This window comes from Hemibagrus wyckioides, linkage group LG20, assembly GCF_019097595.1.
Source record: "Hemibagrus wyckioides isolate EC202008001 linkage group LG20, SWU_Hwy_1.0, whole genome shotgun sequence".
NCBI classification, from domain to species: Eukaryota; Metazoa; Chordata; class Actinopteri; order Siluriformes; family Bagridae; genus Hemibagrus; species Hemibagrus wyckioides.
Window position 1 is genome coordinate 22,107,873 of NC_080729.1, and position 16,459 is coordinate 22,124,331.

Consider the following 16,459-nt stretch of genomic DNA (forward strand, 5'->3'; position numbering starts at 1 on the left):
AGAACAGAAAACACAATGATGGAAGGCGGAGCAAAAAAAGGGAGGAGAAAATGAGTAGGATGGAGGATGGATGGGAGAGAAACAGATAAACTGATTAGTGAATAATGATAAACAATTTTATGCATTAACAAGGGTGCTTGTGTACATACCCCTAAAGTTAACACACACGCACACAGCCCCCAGATGGTACTGCAAATTTGTCTGACTTATGGGATATATTTTGTATTACAATTAATAATAATAATAATAATAATAATAATAATAATAGATACTGTGAATAATAATTCCTTAGATACTGTGAACGTATTTATGCTGCACATAACAGGATACAAAAAAAATGATCAATTTTATTCATTCATATGTATGTACTGGATTTATTTACATATTATTTGTTTACCAGTCAATGAATTTAAAACAATTGACAATAAATATGAAAAAACCCCAAAATACCAGTTACATGAACTACACAGATATTCCCTTTTATATGTACGAACTCAGTTGTGTTTTATTTCTGATTACATCACCACAATGAGACCAAACAGAAAGTTATTCTGAAATTAGACATCCACATTTACTGCAAACAAAGCAATGAAAGCAAAGAAAAAAAAGAGTTTATGTTCAGTAGTGTTGAGTGTTTATGTTCAGCAGTATTGAACCAGCTCAGTCTTGGTGCATCCGGATCTGCAGCACACTCCTGCAGGACCGATGTCACGCTGCAGCCTGGAGGTTGAATGTTTTGCAGACTCCATGATTTTGAGAAATGATGATAATGAAGAGTTTAACCCTTTCTCTGGTGATTTGCTGATTGTCTGATCTTCACTGTCGCTCTTTATTTGTGTCAGAGTGGAAAACAGATCACTGTTGTATCGAATTGCTGGAATAAAAGTAAATATAAATTTAAAGTGAAGACTTTGTAGTCTTCATATCTTAACCCCTCTATTTGAAAGCACGAAAATTCTGTTTATATAACTTGCCATAAAGATTAAAGACCCACCGTGAGCACTGATGGACACAGGGCTAATCTCAGGTGCATAGCGTCTCAGTCGTGAACTTCCACACAATGTCACAACCATCCTGATAAACTCACGGCCACAAAGCTTCACTCGTGCGTCTTTTGCCCAAATCCCTTCATTCTCAGCAATTAACAGAAGCGTGAGAGTGATGATCCATTTAATGTTCATGTTGTGTTTCTGCTGAAGTGAACTGGTGAAGGTTTCAGTGCAGTGCTGGAGTTTCCATGATCATTTCAGTATCTGATGGGTTTTATATCACCATCATGCCTGATGCTTTTACACTTGGCCTTCAAAATGGAAAATCATGTTCTGATCTGTGTGAAGTTCATCAAGGCTGTAGATAAAAAATGAGGTGATTTATTAGACAGCCTTAGGTCAAGGAATGCTAACAGAGATTTTAGTGGCTGAAAAACATTGTCCATTGTCTGCGTCATGTATTTCAGTTGGAACATAATGTTTTATTTTCATGGCATTTTAGCAAGTCTATAATAAGAGTATGAATGTGAAGATCTCTTTAAATTCAAGTCAATAATTTGCATCTGCACACAAGCTCATGATTTCCTGTATTCAGAACCACACATAGAACCATGTAGAACACAGTCACACAGCACATCATATAAGAAATCAATAAAGAGCTACACAGATAAATACATAGATGTGTGTGCATGTAAACATGTGACAATGCTAGGACAACAAAATGTCATTTAATTTGAAATTTCCAACTAAAAATTTTAGATCATGTAGCTGTAACAGAAAGTTTATCATTTTGTAATAAAATTTTAAATCAATTTAAAAAAATTATCTGATGTTTTTTCATTCCTTAAACTTGGTCAAAGACTAAGAGAGTAAAGACTCTAGTTTGTCTGTTAATGCTTTAAGTCATAAAGCTGATTAACACGTTATCCTTAAATCACTTAGACTGTTCGGGACATTAAATCTCCATAACACAGGTCAGTGCTGTGTTCACTGTTCAGTTTTAAGACATTAATACATGTGTTAAATATCATCTGCTACATTATTTCAAAATGATTTATTTTATATGCCTTATGAGGACAATGATGAGTATATACACCTAATACATGATACACACCTAAGCAGCATAACATATTTACCTAAAACCAAAATGAGAAATTTTATTGAGGTGCAATTTTAATTAATTAATAAATACCACTAAAAATAAATTCAGAAAACAGACATTTGATCAGAATGTAATAAACCAGTGTGTAAAATTTCATCTCAAAAAAAAATTTCATTTCTGGTGCTGAAATTCATTGTCGATTTGACTTTCTGGAGGATTAAAACAATTCTCGAACTTTTGTTGTAATCGTTTTCTAAGGTGCAGACTGCGCTGGACTTTAGTGTTGGTATATTCCTGTGCTTTGAGCTTGGCGTAGTAATCAGAAAATTTATTAAAGAGGATAGAAATTGGCATTCCATTTAAAATAATTCCAAAGGAAATGCAGCCAAATGCCACAACACAACCAGAAAATGAAACTGGAATCACATCACCGTAGCCCACAGTGGAGATGCTCACCTGCAGGAGAGAAAATAAATAACAAATAATCAATAATTAATTTTTTCACATCCCAGAAGCATCAAGCTGTCATAGCTAGCCCAATGGCCTAGCTGTATCCTCAATTTTTAGGCAATTTTGAAACAATATCAGCAAATGAGGTAAATGTTTATTTTTACAATATTATTAAGGTCACTAAGCTTATTAGAATACATAGACAGGGTCTCAGGATTAGTGGTTGCTTTTCATTTTGTACATTTGATTGACCCAACTAGCTAATTTTCCCACTGCACAATCAGATCAGTAGTTAATAAACACACACAGGACATCATTGACAGTTTCAGCATCAACCAAAGAGAAACACAGGAATCCACAAAACCCAAACCAATGAGATATGGGCAAGTGTTGTACATGGCCCAGGAAGTGCTGGAGCAGCATGTTTTATCCTTCACTTCCTGCATTTAAGTAGTTTCTCTGTAAAATGAGAGGTAGTAACATGAAGCAGGGAATGAGAGTGAAAGGTAGGAGAAAAACAAGGCTTAAATGTTATCACATCTATATACAGCTCTGGCACAAATAAGAGAGCACTGCCCAATCTCCAGAACCCTATTGAAAACCTCTGGAATGTCATCAAGAGGAAGATGGATGATCACAAACCATCAACAAAGCTGAGCTGTTTTTTTTTTCTTCTTCAAAAAAGAGTGGTATAAAGTTCCCCAACAGCAGTGTGAGAAACTGGTGGAGATCATGGAGCCAAAACACATGCAGATCGGGGTTATTCCACCAAATACTGATCTCTTAATGTTATTTATCCAAAGCATTAAAACAATTTGTTTACAAAGAAACTGCATGATCTTGGGTTATTTTGATGTGTTGTCATTTCCTTTAAATATACACTGTAAATAACAATAGTTATATTTTGAATTTAGAAGAAATATTGTCAGCAGTTCACAAAAATGAAACATCTCACAAAAAATGGTGTTCATCTCACCAATACATGAACCTGGAAGAAAAAACAGAAGAAACTCATTATTTTGCAGTGGGCTCTTATTTTTTCCAGAGATGTATACTTGAAATGAAAGCTGTGTGTGGTGATTTGGTATTTTCAGGAGCTGTGAAGGATGTGAGGGCCAAACACCCTGGTGGTGTTTTACGTCAACCAAGAAATTGAGCACAAAATCATGTAATGTTTATGTGAACAATCTGTGGAAATAGGCAGATGTACAGTTTGCAGTTTTAAGCAATCAGTCAGACAGTATGCCTGCATCAGGACTGGCAAATTCACACAAATGTGGTTCAGTCAATTCAGCTAGAGCAGAGTGAAAGAAACACACTAATTTGTTTCAGAGTCTCTTCACTGATGAACGCTTCTGCACTGATACAGAATACAGATCATACAGATGATTTTTAGCAACAATTAAGCAAGTGCTTGGTGCTTTAGCAGTGCTATAAAAGCCTGATAAAATGACACTGCAGTTTATTTACCTGACCAGAGCAAGTGCATGTGTGTGTTCTGTAAGTGTGTGTGCACGTGTACTCACAGCTGCCCACCACCACGTATCTGGAATGCTGCTGAACGGAGTTCCCATCACGTCCTGTTCCACAGAGTACATTAGAGCCGAAAAAGCAAAGATTCCCAAAATAATAAATAAAAATAAGCAGCACACCTGCTCAAAACACTGACGCAGAGTGAAACCAAATGCTCGCATTCCTGTTGAGTGTCTCGCTAATTTTAAGATACGAAAAATTCTCATCAATTTGACAATTTTTAGCACTTTGCTGACTTTGCTTACTCGTGCCATTGTTTTGAGGTCGTCCTGAACACTGAGATCTTCCTGATCAGAAAACGCCTCAAACACCAGCTGGATAAAATACGGCATCACTGCTACCAAGTCAACAAAGTTCAGGGCACTTTTCAGGAAACTCTTCACATCGCAGGTGGTCAGGAGCCGAAGGAAATACTCGAAGGTGAAAAAGAGAATTGACATGATCTCAACAAACTCCATGTATGTTTTTCCATAAATTTTATACACTGTCAGTTCACTCACAGTGTTTAGAGTCATGGCCACAATCGAGATGAGTACAAGGGTGGTGGACAACACAGCAAAGAACTTTGCTCCCACAGACGAGTATGGATTTTCCATTAAATCCCAAAGAGTCTTACGGAAGTCCCCCAAAAACATTGTTTTAAAACCCTCATCGTTGTGAACAGGCTCGATTTCAGCCATCAGTTCTTTATTTACCTTCAGCTGGTCTCGAATTTCATCTACTTTTTCCTCGTACAGGATTCGACAGCAGCGAGGTGTGTCATTCAGGTTTAAACCCCAAAACTCAAGTTCTTCCTCAAAGTGAATGGGACACACACTCTCCATCACCCACAACAAGTTACTGTAGTAAAGGTGGAAGATGTAGTGGAAGAATGTTGGGTCTCTGTCAAAGAAAAACTCATTATTGGTCACACAGTAATCATCGCAGAGCGTTAGCCGCTTCACCGGATCTGAACACACAGCTAAAGTCCCAATTCGTGATTTAGGATATTTTATGGCCAGATGTTTTGAAAGATGGAACAATTTTCCACCTACATTAAGGCTTATCATTCCTGAATGTCTGTTCACTGGCATTTTATCATTATGTTTATTTCCTTTACTTGGATTTTTTAAATCTTCTGCTTTAGTCACCGGACTGTCGAGTCTGTCCATCGATGTCCATGGTTTAACAGAACTGTCCTGTGAAAAAGGAAAAGCACAATCCTCTTCTTCAATGCTTTGTGAGAAGCTGGCATTGAGTTTAATGCTAGCAAAAAGACTTGATCGCCTCTTTATCAACTGTTTGAAATGACGTCTCGATTGGTTCATCATTGCTGGTCCACAGAAAAAGAAGAGTTAGATGTTCACTCACAGATAATGAATCATTTGAGCAAGAAATCAAAATATGGCCTAAGTATTTTTCCAAGTTCAGTCAAAATAACAGTTTTAATCTGTGACTTAAAAAACACCCTAACAAAGCCAAAATCATCAATTCCTCACACGGCCACTCTTCAGTCCGCAAGATCAAGAAAAACAGAGCAGAAGACAAGGAGCAGGGGATTAAATCACTTCACACACTCTTAATCTCTTGGAGTTAAAAATACAGCCATGAGGATTAGTGTGGTGATTTAAAGTTCACACAGGAAATGCAGAAGTTCAACAGCATAACACACTGAGGAGCAAACCCATGTAAACGTTAAAGTGTCATCTCCATTCTTTATTCTTTGTATTATTTTTACATGTGACATTTACTGTTTCTGGACTTCATTATGTGTACATGTTGATACTGCCTAGTGAGGAATGAACATTTAACAAGTCTTTTGTAAATTTGTTCATTACAGAACACTTGATAATCTGCTCTAAAGTCATAACCAGATGCAAGGGCAAAGATCAAAATCCTGAATCACCCCATTACCCCTCTGTCATTCTGGTCCAATCCACAATATAATACACACCAAAATAAACCCAGTGACAGTCATACAGAAACACATCCTAAGCCTAATTCAAGGGGTTGAGGTAGACAACTACTAAGAAGCTCAGTACAGTTAAACATTCATTACACATAAATCAGAATAAAAAGAGCTGCTGGAAATTAAGAGAAAAAGAAAAAGGAAATTCCGTACAAGACAACAGCATCCCATACTGTTTATTTTATTAACACAACAGTATTTTTAATGGTTAAGGATATCCAGCAGTGCCATCTAGTGTTTAACATCCAAACATTAAGCTAAATCAGGGATCATGTTTGGAAAAAAGGTGATTGCTAGTGTACTGGATGGAAGTTAACACCCAGCTTACAGCTAACACAGTTATCATAAATCTGAAGAAATAATGAATTTTTCTTTCATTTTCACAAATTACCAAATGTTGTAATCTTCTTCTAAGCAGTTCCCCAGCACATTAAACCCCTGAGCCACCAATGCTCTTCCACACTCAGCACACATGCATGTAAAATCCTGCATGACAGAATAAAAAGAACAAAAAACTTCTCCACCAGAACAGAGACTATGGGTTCAAACCTGTACTCGGGTGGCTGTCTGTGTGAAGTTGCTTTTATTTCCGGGATTATTAAAACTAGACTAATGAGCACAACTAAATCAGACACTATTATATAGATACATATAAATTTAAAATTTGTCTCGTTTTTAATTCATAATGTTTGGCTTAAAATGTAATTTTATTTTTTAAATGAATTAAACTGGATATTATTGATTTAAGAAGTCTGAGAGAGAGAGGAAGAGAGAGACAGTGTGTGTGTGTGTGTGTGTGTGTGTGTGTGTGTGTGTGCACGTACACCAGGCAGCATGCAGACTGTAGACGTGTTCATGCTTGTGTTGTCGTCCCCCCCACCGACAGCCATTTTCGTCACTCCCCCGTCATACACCCCACCCCCACGCCAACCCAGTCACTCCCACATTACAAACCTCCACCCCACCACACCCATGCCCTCCACAACCCCAAATGATTCATTAATTTTAGAGAGGCAGCAAGAATGGTTTTAAAAAATAAGCTTTATTGGTCTGTTTAAGACCAAAAATGAGCTCCTTGTAAAAAATGGTAACACTGTGACTTATCTTGCGAACATAAATTATGAAAGAAAATAAAACTGTACAAAAAATGTTAAAACCACAACTATATTGTAAATAATACAAATATTTCAACGTATAACATTAACAAATAATACAGCACTGACACAGACACAGGAACACACAAACAATTCAACATTTAAAGTGAAAACAGCAGTTAAAATATTAACACCAGTCAATGTGACTGAAAGTTGGTCTGCAGGAATGTGCACAGGCTCAAACTCGCTGAACAACACACTCCTGTGAAGAACTCGTATTTTACATATATTTCTAGAGTTAAAATGAGTTATTTGAGTTTTTCACTGGAAAATGCCTCTAAATAATGCCATTTCTTTAAGTGGTTTAAAATGGATAATCTGTTGTTTGGTCCATCATTTCAGGATTTTTTGGTAAACAAATCTCATTAATAAACCTTCGAAAAAACTCTGCAATTTCTGTAGCTTTCTGACATGATTTGTATTTGAAAGTTCAGAACAGAATCGTTCTGACATGCAGAACTGGGCGTCGGCTCACCACTGCAATCTGCCTTTCTGCATTGTAGTTTCTCTCAGTTTCAAAATCAATGAATCCATACAAATTTAACAAAGGAGACCGGTCTGATTTTCTGATCACCAATAAATTCTTTAAGATGATCTTACAGAAGATCTTTCAAAAGTGTTAGTGAACAGGTAAAATCATCATCACTGTGGCTTTCAGAGAATAATATCGACCATGCCAGGTCTTCCAGAACATTCCCTGTTTCCTCTGATGCCTCTGTTTGGGAGGAGTGATGAAATACCTGCCATTGAGGTTGGAGCGGCCACAGTTACTGAACCACCAGCCACCTGAAAGGAGGAGAAAAAGAAACATTAGAACCGAGCTTAGACTATTTCCTTACAGTGGTGCAGATGGCCATTGCGGTCACGGTGCTCACCAGACAGGTGTTTGGCACAGTTGAAGTCGTGTTTCCGGTCATTGTCTCTGTCGCGGGTTGAAAAGGGCAGACTAGATGACTCGGTGCTTAAAGAACTTTCCAGATTCCCATCAGAACTTTCCAGAATTTGGAGAGAATAGTTAGTGTCCTCCCCGTTCAGACGGAAACGGTACTGCACGCTTTGATGCTCGTCTCTCCAGTCAGTCATTTGAATCTTCAGGATAAAATCTTCATCTTTGCTCACACGGTACATTTTGTCGAGTCCGAGCCAAAATTCACCTGCGTGTGAAATTAGACTTTATTTTACAATCCTCTGAGATTCCTGATGATAAGTTTGAGATACAGATTCTTTAACTGACAGTAAGGTAAATAATGTTTGTGTTAATGTTATTGGTAATACAGGCTAAATGCTAACTACTAAAACGTCCTTCGTTTTCTGAACAGAATCTCACCATCAAGGTTTCCAAATCCATTTTGATATTCATTCCACAGCTGATCAAAATCTACAGATCCATCGTGGCGTCTCTGGATAATGGTCCAGCCAGCATCTATTCACACATACAATTATCAGAGAGAAATATTTTATTATTTGCTATATAGTTTATTATTATTATTTAAATGTTTATAGACATTTAACATGTATACCTCTATTTTAGTTTTTAATCAATTTTTTGTTGCTACTAAATTTAATGAAGCAAAAAAATTTATTTTCAGCTTCATACTGATTTCTAAACTTAATTTTTTAAGTACAACACCTCTGAAGTATCTATTTATTTTGTGTATTGGTTTAAATTTGTACCAGAAGTCATTTCACAGTAGACATGGATCGGTGATGAGTCGCGAGGCTGCAGTGTGTAAACTCCACTTGCTGTCTCTCCACGCAGGAACATATCATGGCAATTTGCTGCTGTTGCTACAAAATGAAATGAAATACACAATTAATACAGCACAGGTTCTGTTTAAAACAAACAGAACCTTCTATTTAAAAACTGTATTAAACTAAAAGCTGTGTGTGTGTGTGTGTGTGTGTGTGTGCTATTGTTCCTTTGCAGCAAAATGAAGATTCACATTTGAAAGCACCGAGTGTGTAAACATGACCTTTCCCCTAGTTCCCAAGCTGAATACCCTCATCTGCTGTTCATTACACACACACACACACCCGCCATGCTTCTTTCACGTGCACAGCAGTGTGTGTGTGACGTCACAGCGAGTGAACAGCGAGTGCTGACATTTGAGATGCAGCCTTTAGGAGACACAGTGGAATAAACAGGCCACTAAACATGACCAAGAATACCAGCATTAAACCCATTAAACACCAGCATTAAACCCATTAAACATTAAACACCAGCATTAAACCCATTAAACACCAGCATTAAACCCATTAAACATTAAACACCAGTATTAAACCCATTAAACATTAAACACCAGCATTAAACCCATTAAACACCAGCATTAAACCCATTAAACACCAGCATTAAACCCATTAAACACCAGCATTAAACCCATTAAACATTAAACACCAGCATTAAACCCATTAAACACCAGCATTAAACCCATTAAATATTAAACACCAGCATTAAACCCATTAAACACCAGCATTAAACCCATTAAATGCACCACTTGCTTTTTAAATCACTGAACTGAAAATATTTAATCTATTCATAATTAAACAACTGCACACTTTTTGATTCAAATTTATATAAACATTAAGCTTTATTACTAGTGTGTATGTGTGTGTGTGTGTGTGTTTCTGACAGATCTAGGGGATAGGTCACACTGCTGGAGGAAGTGACTGTGTTCTTTGTGCCAGAATAAAATCGCCTCAAACAGCATAAAGTCTGTACAAAGTTCACGAGCCAAAAATATTCGTCTGCATTCCATCTGGATCGCAGCCAGATATCCGACCTAAACCTCAGCATCTCTGTGGATCAGATCAACACTCCTCAACTTTCACCTATTTGGAAATTTTACAGCTCATTTTATCATATAATTCCACCTCAACTCCAAAGCATTTCAGACTTATCCACCAAACAACTTAAAATAATGCTCCCTTTTATCAGGTCACCTAACAGATGTACAATTTCTGATATACATACACACACATACATATATATATATATATATAAAAATGGGTGTGTGTGTACACTTTGGCTACTGTACTTCACTAGTGATATAAGTCAATGCTGTATAATTGGTAATGTAAATATCAACTGTAATAAAATGTGTAATAAACACTTACATCTAAAGATATACTGTATACTTAGCAATAATAATAAGCTCACAGGTTGGCGTGTCCTGTTGTTCAGTCCGAACGGTGCTTGGGTTCAGTTTCTCCTTTCTCATCTGGATCTGTAAAGCAGATAAATAATTAACACGTAAACAGGATTGAATTAATGAACTTTAATAGATTTATTGAGAAATTATTAAACATAATAACTCACTTGATTCTGCAGTGCTCGAATCCGAATGTTCTGTTTGTCCAGTTTGTCCTGCTGCTGTTTAATTCTTTCCACAAGTTCATCAATTCGCTGATTCTGTGCCTCCAGCAACGACTAAAATCAAATTACAAAATATAAAATAAGTATGTGAAATGTAAGGCCTTATAAAATATAATGTGCACCTTAGAAAATATAACAGTGATTAACACACACACACAAACGTCAGAATAAAAACCTCAAAATTACTGTTGATATTAAAACAACTTGTGTGTGGCTCAGAAATTAAACTCTATGCACGTTTCTAAATCAACTTCACTCATCTGAGTTCTATGCTACAATCATGACATTAGTTGGAGTAAAATTTCATTCTGTTCCACTGTTATTGTTTGTGCACGTACAACACGCTTCTGCCAACGCAAACACACACACACACACACACACTCTCTCTCTACCTCTCTCTCTCTCTCTCTCTCTCTCTCTCACACACACACACACACACACACACAGGTGGACTGAAATGAAATTCGACTATATTTGTTTAATAAGACTAATATTCAGAAATAAACGTACCTGAATGGCGCGTGCGTCACTGTGATTGCCGCTTGTGAGCGCGTGCCTGTCTCTCTGCACAATGTTGTCCACCCTTTCCTCCAGGTTACCGATCCTGTCGTGCACGCCTTGTCTGTCCCTAAGCAGCTCTCCGGTTTTCTCCTGCAGGTCGGACATGTTGAGAATCCGGTTCTCGCGCTCATCCAGACTCTCCGCTCGCGCTTTAAGAACCTCACTTTCCACGTGCAAGCGTCGTGTCAGTGCCGCGAGCTCATTCACGCTGCCGTTAAATACACGGAGTTTGACAGAAATGTCCCTAATCTGCCCCTTCGTTTTGTCCACATGCTCTTTCAGACTCTGTCCGAGCTGCAGCAGGCCGTGTGCGAGCACGTTGACGTCATCCCAAGCGGCATATTGTACGCGTTTTTCTTTTACTGCAGGAGCTTTTCGCTCGTACGGAGAACCAGAACCGGAACTCACAAGTACTGTGATGCACAACAGCTCCGACAGCTTCATCTTCATTTCGCCCTGAATGTACAAGAACACCCTATAATCCTCGCGCTGAACACTCTCTTGTCTGTCTCTGTCTCTGTCTCTGTCTCTGTGTCTCTGTGTGTGTGTGTGTGTGTGTGTGTGTCTCTCTCTCTCTCTCTCTCTCTCTCTCTCTCGCTCTCGCTCTCTCGAACGCGCTGCTCTCTGCTTAATTTATACTCGCACTGTTCTCAGTTCCTAGCGTCTGATTGGTCAGTTTTTCCTCGCGGAATTTAACTCTTTCGGTACACATTGACGCAATAATGTAGCGGGTTACATGATCAACATCTCGAGATTTAAAGACAAATTACAGTCGAGTAATAAATAAAACCAAGATTACAACACGAGCAACGTTTGCGTTTGTGTGCGAGTTCAGATGCGCTCGCGCGCGTGTGTGCGTGTGAGAACTGGGGGAAAGGTCACTAACACGAACGTAGCAAAAAAGAAAAAGGACTGAATCACCAGAAAACGTTTTCCTTTGAGCAGGTGTGTGTGTGTGTGTGTGTGTGTCTGTGTCTGTGTGTGTGTTTTAATGTTTATTGTAATCTTTACAGAAATCAATCTAAAATCTTTGAAGGACAATATATACATTTATTATACATGTTTATTTTGAAACAACTTATTTGATCTACTATTTACAGCAAACAAACAAACCTTTCATTTCTTCATTTAACTCTTTGTTTAAAAAAGTGTAAGGTGAAAGTGAAAATAAAAGAAAATGCCAGAATCAATCATAAATATTACGGAGAAACAACAAATGTAATAATACAGAGCATTTCTACAATTAAAGTTATTTTTTAATAACAGCTATTTTTTTGATTATGTAACACACAAACAAAAGAACGTAAAAGCACAAAGGGAAGGGCTGGGGTCAGGGCAGGAAAAAGCTCCTAATTTCCACATGAACAGTGTGGAGTTACTGGTGTGTGTATGAGCAGTGTGGTGCGTGTGGTGCGTGTTAGTGAGTGTTCAGGCTGAACAGCTGCATTTCAGTTCACAGCACAACAACCTTTCACCTACATTCTAACACACATCTGTGCAGCTGTGAAAAATCCCCACTTCTGGAAAATGACCAGCTACAATAAAGCTTTACACGTACACCAACAGAACACAAATTTGAATTACACACACACAAGGTTTATATAGGTGTCACAAGGCACCAATGAGTCACTGAGTGAAAAAGCTCATCCAAAATGATTCATCATTCAAAATGAACTGTAAGGAAAAGCAGTGGCATTTCACATAGTCATTGTCAACAGGCAAAAAATTCATTTCACAGTTCAGCATAAACAGACACCTCACTCATTACAATTTTAAGGCCTCAATAATTAAAACCTGAATTACTGACTCATATGACCCGTTTCCATGCCATGTGTAATAAGGGTATAATGATAGACTCCATTCACAATTTGATTCATGATACTGGGCTCACAATTCAACAGTGTGACTGCTGTTGTTTAAACAATGTAATTGCATTGCATTAGATGCATAATTAATAGAATGCTAATGTCCAGCATTGACTCATGCTGTGTAATGGGAGTAAGCTTTGGGAAATACATAGTGTTGTCTTGTGAGATTAAGGGTCTAGTATCATGTCTCTTTTTCTCTTATGCCTGATGTTTATGTAAAATTCTCTAAAAAACCAAATTAAAGCCTGTTACATTCCACAAATGACACCACACAACCAAAACCAAGATTAGGGATCACACAGAACGCAGAACAGTGAAGCTGATCAAAATTTGCTGTTTGATTTTCTTAGTTCCATGGAACACAAATGTGGAGTGATGGGAACTGGACTGCACTCCAAACACTAGAAGTTCAAACATCTTAGAAAAGCAAAACATTATTGTGACACTGTCAATTTCAAAAAGGTTCAGAAAAAAATCCATAAGTTTATGTGTAAAACAGAGTATATATTAGATAGGGGTTTTGGGATTAAGAGTTTGGGGTTTAGGGTTTGGTGTTGAAGCTAAGACATTAGTATAAACAGTATATACTGAGACAGAAACTCTTACATCCAAAAGACATTAAACTTCCAAAATAAAAAAATAGTACAATCCAGTAAGGTGACATACAGATCTGTACATTAATGAGACACTTTGTAAAAGTCATCAAAACATAGGAAGCCAAAAAACAGAGTCCAGATGGTGGGAATGAAAAAGGGAATGAGCATGGCTTAGTCAGGAGCTTTTTTGGGTTATACTGAACCCAACTTTGGTCTTTGGGAGTACAAGACGATAAACTTACCAGTGACATCTGTAACCCCAGGAATGCAAGCACATACTGTTGTCTCTAACTGTGTATAAAATGCAGGAAGTGAAATTTGAAATTTGTATTGCGTTGTCGCATTAAACCCCAACATGAGAGCAACAGCGTCATCTTGTGGTCTATTCTCTTCTTAGATGAAATGTTTCATGCAAAAAACATTTGAACTTTTAATATTCAGCAGAGATGTATGAAATTACGTGTACATAGTAAACTACATAATCTCATAATGTATAAGAATTTTAACACTGCATGATATGCTTGAAATACTAATAAAAAAAGCGTAGCATAAAAACCCATAAATGGCAAAAACATAACCTATATTTACAGGTTCCAACATTATGAGGAACGAGGCCACATGAAAGCAATAATAATTTATATTTATGTCAATCACTTAACGAATGATATCAATCAAGAAATTTTACTATTAAATTACTTTAAAAGGTCTTGCCAGCTTGTGTCCTGATTCCTGCAGCGTGGAGGTCATGTGCTTATTTAACTATTTGTAACAGGTAATATTTAAGATTTTAATGAATAAAATCATGCAACCGTGCATCATTTTGAGGGGACCTCAGTTCTGTTGTAAAACAATACTGTCCTCCATTGGCAAGGCAGACCTAAAAAAATTGGTATGTACAGCCAACAGCACAGTAGTTAATTACTGCCGTGTGACAGCGCGCAAGGTAGCATTAAGCTTAAGAAAAGCACTGGCCAGAGAGGGACAGTAAAAATAAATAATACAATAGGATAATATGTGTTATGTTAGGTAAATGTTTAATAGTTTCCATTATCAACTACTACAACATTACATATTAGACATCTTCTGTTGACAGTATAAGTGCCATTGTGCATTAGTTTGGACTATAGTGGGTTTTAATGAAATAATCACTTGATCATTAAAGCTTGTGAATGATAGATAGATAGTTTTTTGTGCTTGGTACATACATACATGCACTATATTGCCAAAAGTATTCGCTCACCTGCCTTGACTTGCATATGAACTTAAGTGACATCCCATTCCTAATCCATAGGGTTCAATATGACGTCGGTCCACCCTTTGCAGCTATAACAGCTTCAACTCTTCTGGGAAGGCTGTCCACAAGGTTTAGGAGTGTGTTTATGGGAATTTTTGACCATTCTTCCAGAAGCGCATTTGTGAGGTCACACACTGATGTTGGACGAGAAGGTCTGGCTCTCAGTCTCCGCTCTAATTCATCCCAAAGGTGTTCTATCGGGTTGAGGTCAGGACTCTGTGCAGGCCAGTCAAGTTCCTCCACACCAGACTCTGTCATCCATGTCTTTATGGACCTTGCTTTGTGCACTGGTGCACAGTTATGTTGGAAGAGGAAGGGGCCAGCTCCAAACTGTTCCCACAAAGTTGGGAGCATGGAATTGTCCAGAATGTCTTGGTATGCTGAAGCATTCAGAGTTCCTTTCACTGGAACTAAGGGGCCAAGCCCAGCTCCTGAAAAACAACCCCACACCATAATCCCCCCTCCACCAAACTTTACACTTGGCACAATGCAGTCAGACAAGTACCGTTCTCCTGGCAACCGCCAAACCCAGACTCGTCCATCAGATTGCCAGATGGAGAAGCGCGATTCGTCCCTCCAGAGAACGCGTCTCCACTGCTCTAGAGTCCAGTGGCGGCGTGCTTTACACCACTGCAGCCGACGCTTTGCATTGCACTTGGTGACGTACGGCTTGGATGCAGCTGCTCGGCCATGGAAACCCATTCCATGAAGCTCTCTGCGCACTGTTCTTGAGCTAATCTGAAGGCCACATGAAGTTTGGAGGTCTGTAGCGATCGACTCTGCAGAAAGTTGGCGACCTCTTCGCACTATGCGCCTCAGCATCCGCTGACCCCGCTCCGTCAGTTTACGTGGCCTACCACTTCGTGGCCGAGTTGCTGTCGTTCCCAAACACTTCCACGTTCTTATAATACAGCTGACAGTTGACTGTGGAATATTTAGGAGCGAGGAAATTTCACGACTGGATTTGTTGCACAGGTGGCATCCTATCACAGTTCCACGCTGGAATTCACTGAGCTCCTGAGAGCGACCCATTCTTTCACAAATGTTTGTAAAAACAGTCTGCATGCCTAGGTGCTTGATTTTATACACCTGTGGCCATGGAAGTGATTGGAACACCTGATTCTGATTATTTGGATGGGTGAGCGAATACTTTTGGCAATATAGTGTACATATATGGCATGAGAACAGAAAACATTAAATAGTAACATTAAACAGAGGTGTGCATTAAATAGAGGTGTGCAGTGCAAAGGACTTGTCTCCTGTGGGAAATTTCTGAAACTTATACTTGTCCTACATCTAATCATTAAGTATGTTCGATTGATAATCAGTAAGGGAAGCATAAGTTTGAATTCTTTCCTTTAATCATTAAGACATTAAGATTCAGGTTTAATCATTAAAACATACAGAGATGTTATTAGGTAAATCGTTTAATCATAGATAATGATTAATGATAAATTGGTTAATCATTAAACTCAATCAGTTATGTTTAATCATATGATGATTTTTATTTTGATAACCAAGTTAATTTAATCAGTACTTACTCTCATTGTTATACACTGATATGTTGCCTATCTAATTATCGTCTCTAATT

General features: G+C 38.0%; 3 protein-coding genes across 3 annotated transcripts; all 3 read right to left on the reverse strand.

Moving 5' to 3' along the window:
- Positions 1-426: 426 nt before the first annotated feature.
- On the reverse strand, positions 427-1,218 carry insl3 (insulin-like 3 (Leydig cell)). The gene is made up of 2 exons (XM_058419118.1): positions 995-1,218; positions 427-874 (listed from the first exon to the last, which is right to left on the reverse strand). Exons 1-2 carry the CDS (start codon positions 1,179-1,181, stop codon positions 642-644), a joined length of 420 nt encoding a protein of 139 aa, XP_058275101.1. The 5' UTR covers positions 1,182-1,218; the 3' UTR covers positions 427-641.
- A 1,044-nt stretch (positions 1,219-2,262) lies between these two features.
- si:rp71-39b20.4 (potassium voltage-gated channel subfamily V member 2) lies at positions 2,263-5,381 on the reverse strand. The gene is made up of 2 exons (XM_058418326.1): positions 4,068-5,381; positions 2,263-2,547 (listed from the first exon to the last, which is right to left on the reverse strand). Exons 1-2 carry the CDS (start codon positions 5,379-5,381, stop codon positions 2,263-2,265), a joined length of 1,599 nt encoding a protein of 532 aa, XP_058274309.1.
- Positions 5,382-7,045: 1,664 nt separating this feature from the next.
- angptl4 (angiopoietin-like 4) lies at positions 7,046-11,722 on the reverse strand. Its single transcript, XM_058418864.1, has 7 exons — positions 11,060-11,722; positions 10,493-10,603; positions 10,334-10,400; positions 8,851-8,964; positions 8,504-8,599; positions 8,052-8,330; positions 7,046-7,962 (listed from the first exon to the last, which is right to left on the reverse strand). Exons 1-7 carry the CDS (start codon positions 11,558-11,560, stop codon positions 7,796-7,798), a joined length of 1,335 nt encoding a protein of 444 aa, XP_058274847.1. The 5' UTR covers positions 11,561-11,722; the 3' UTR covers positions 7,046-7,795.
- Positions 11,723-16,459: the final 4,737 nt, after the last annotated feature.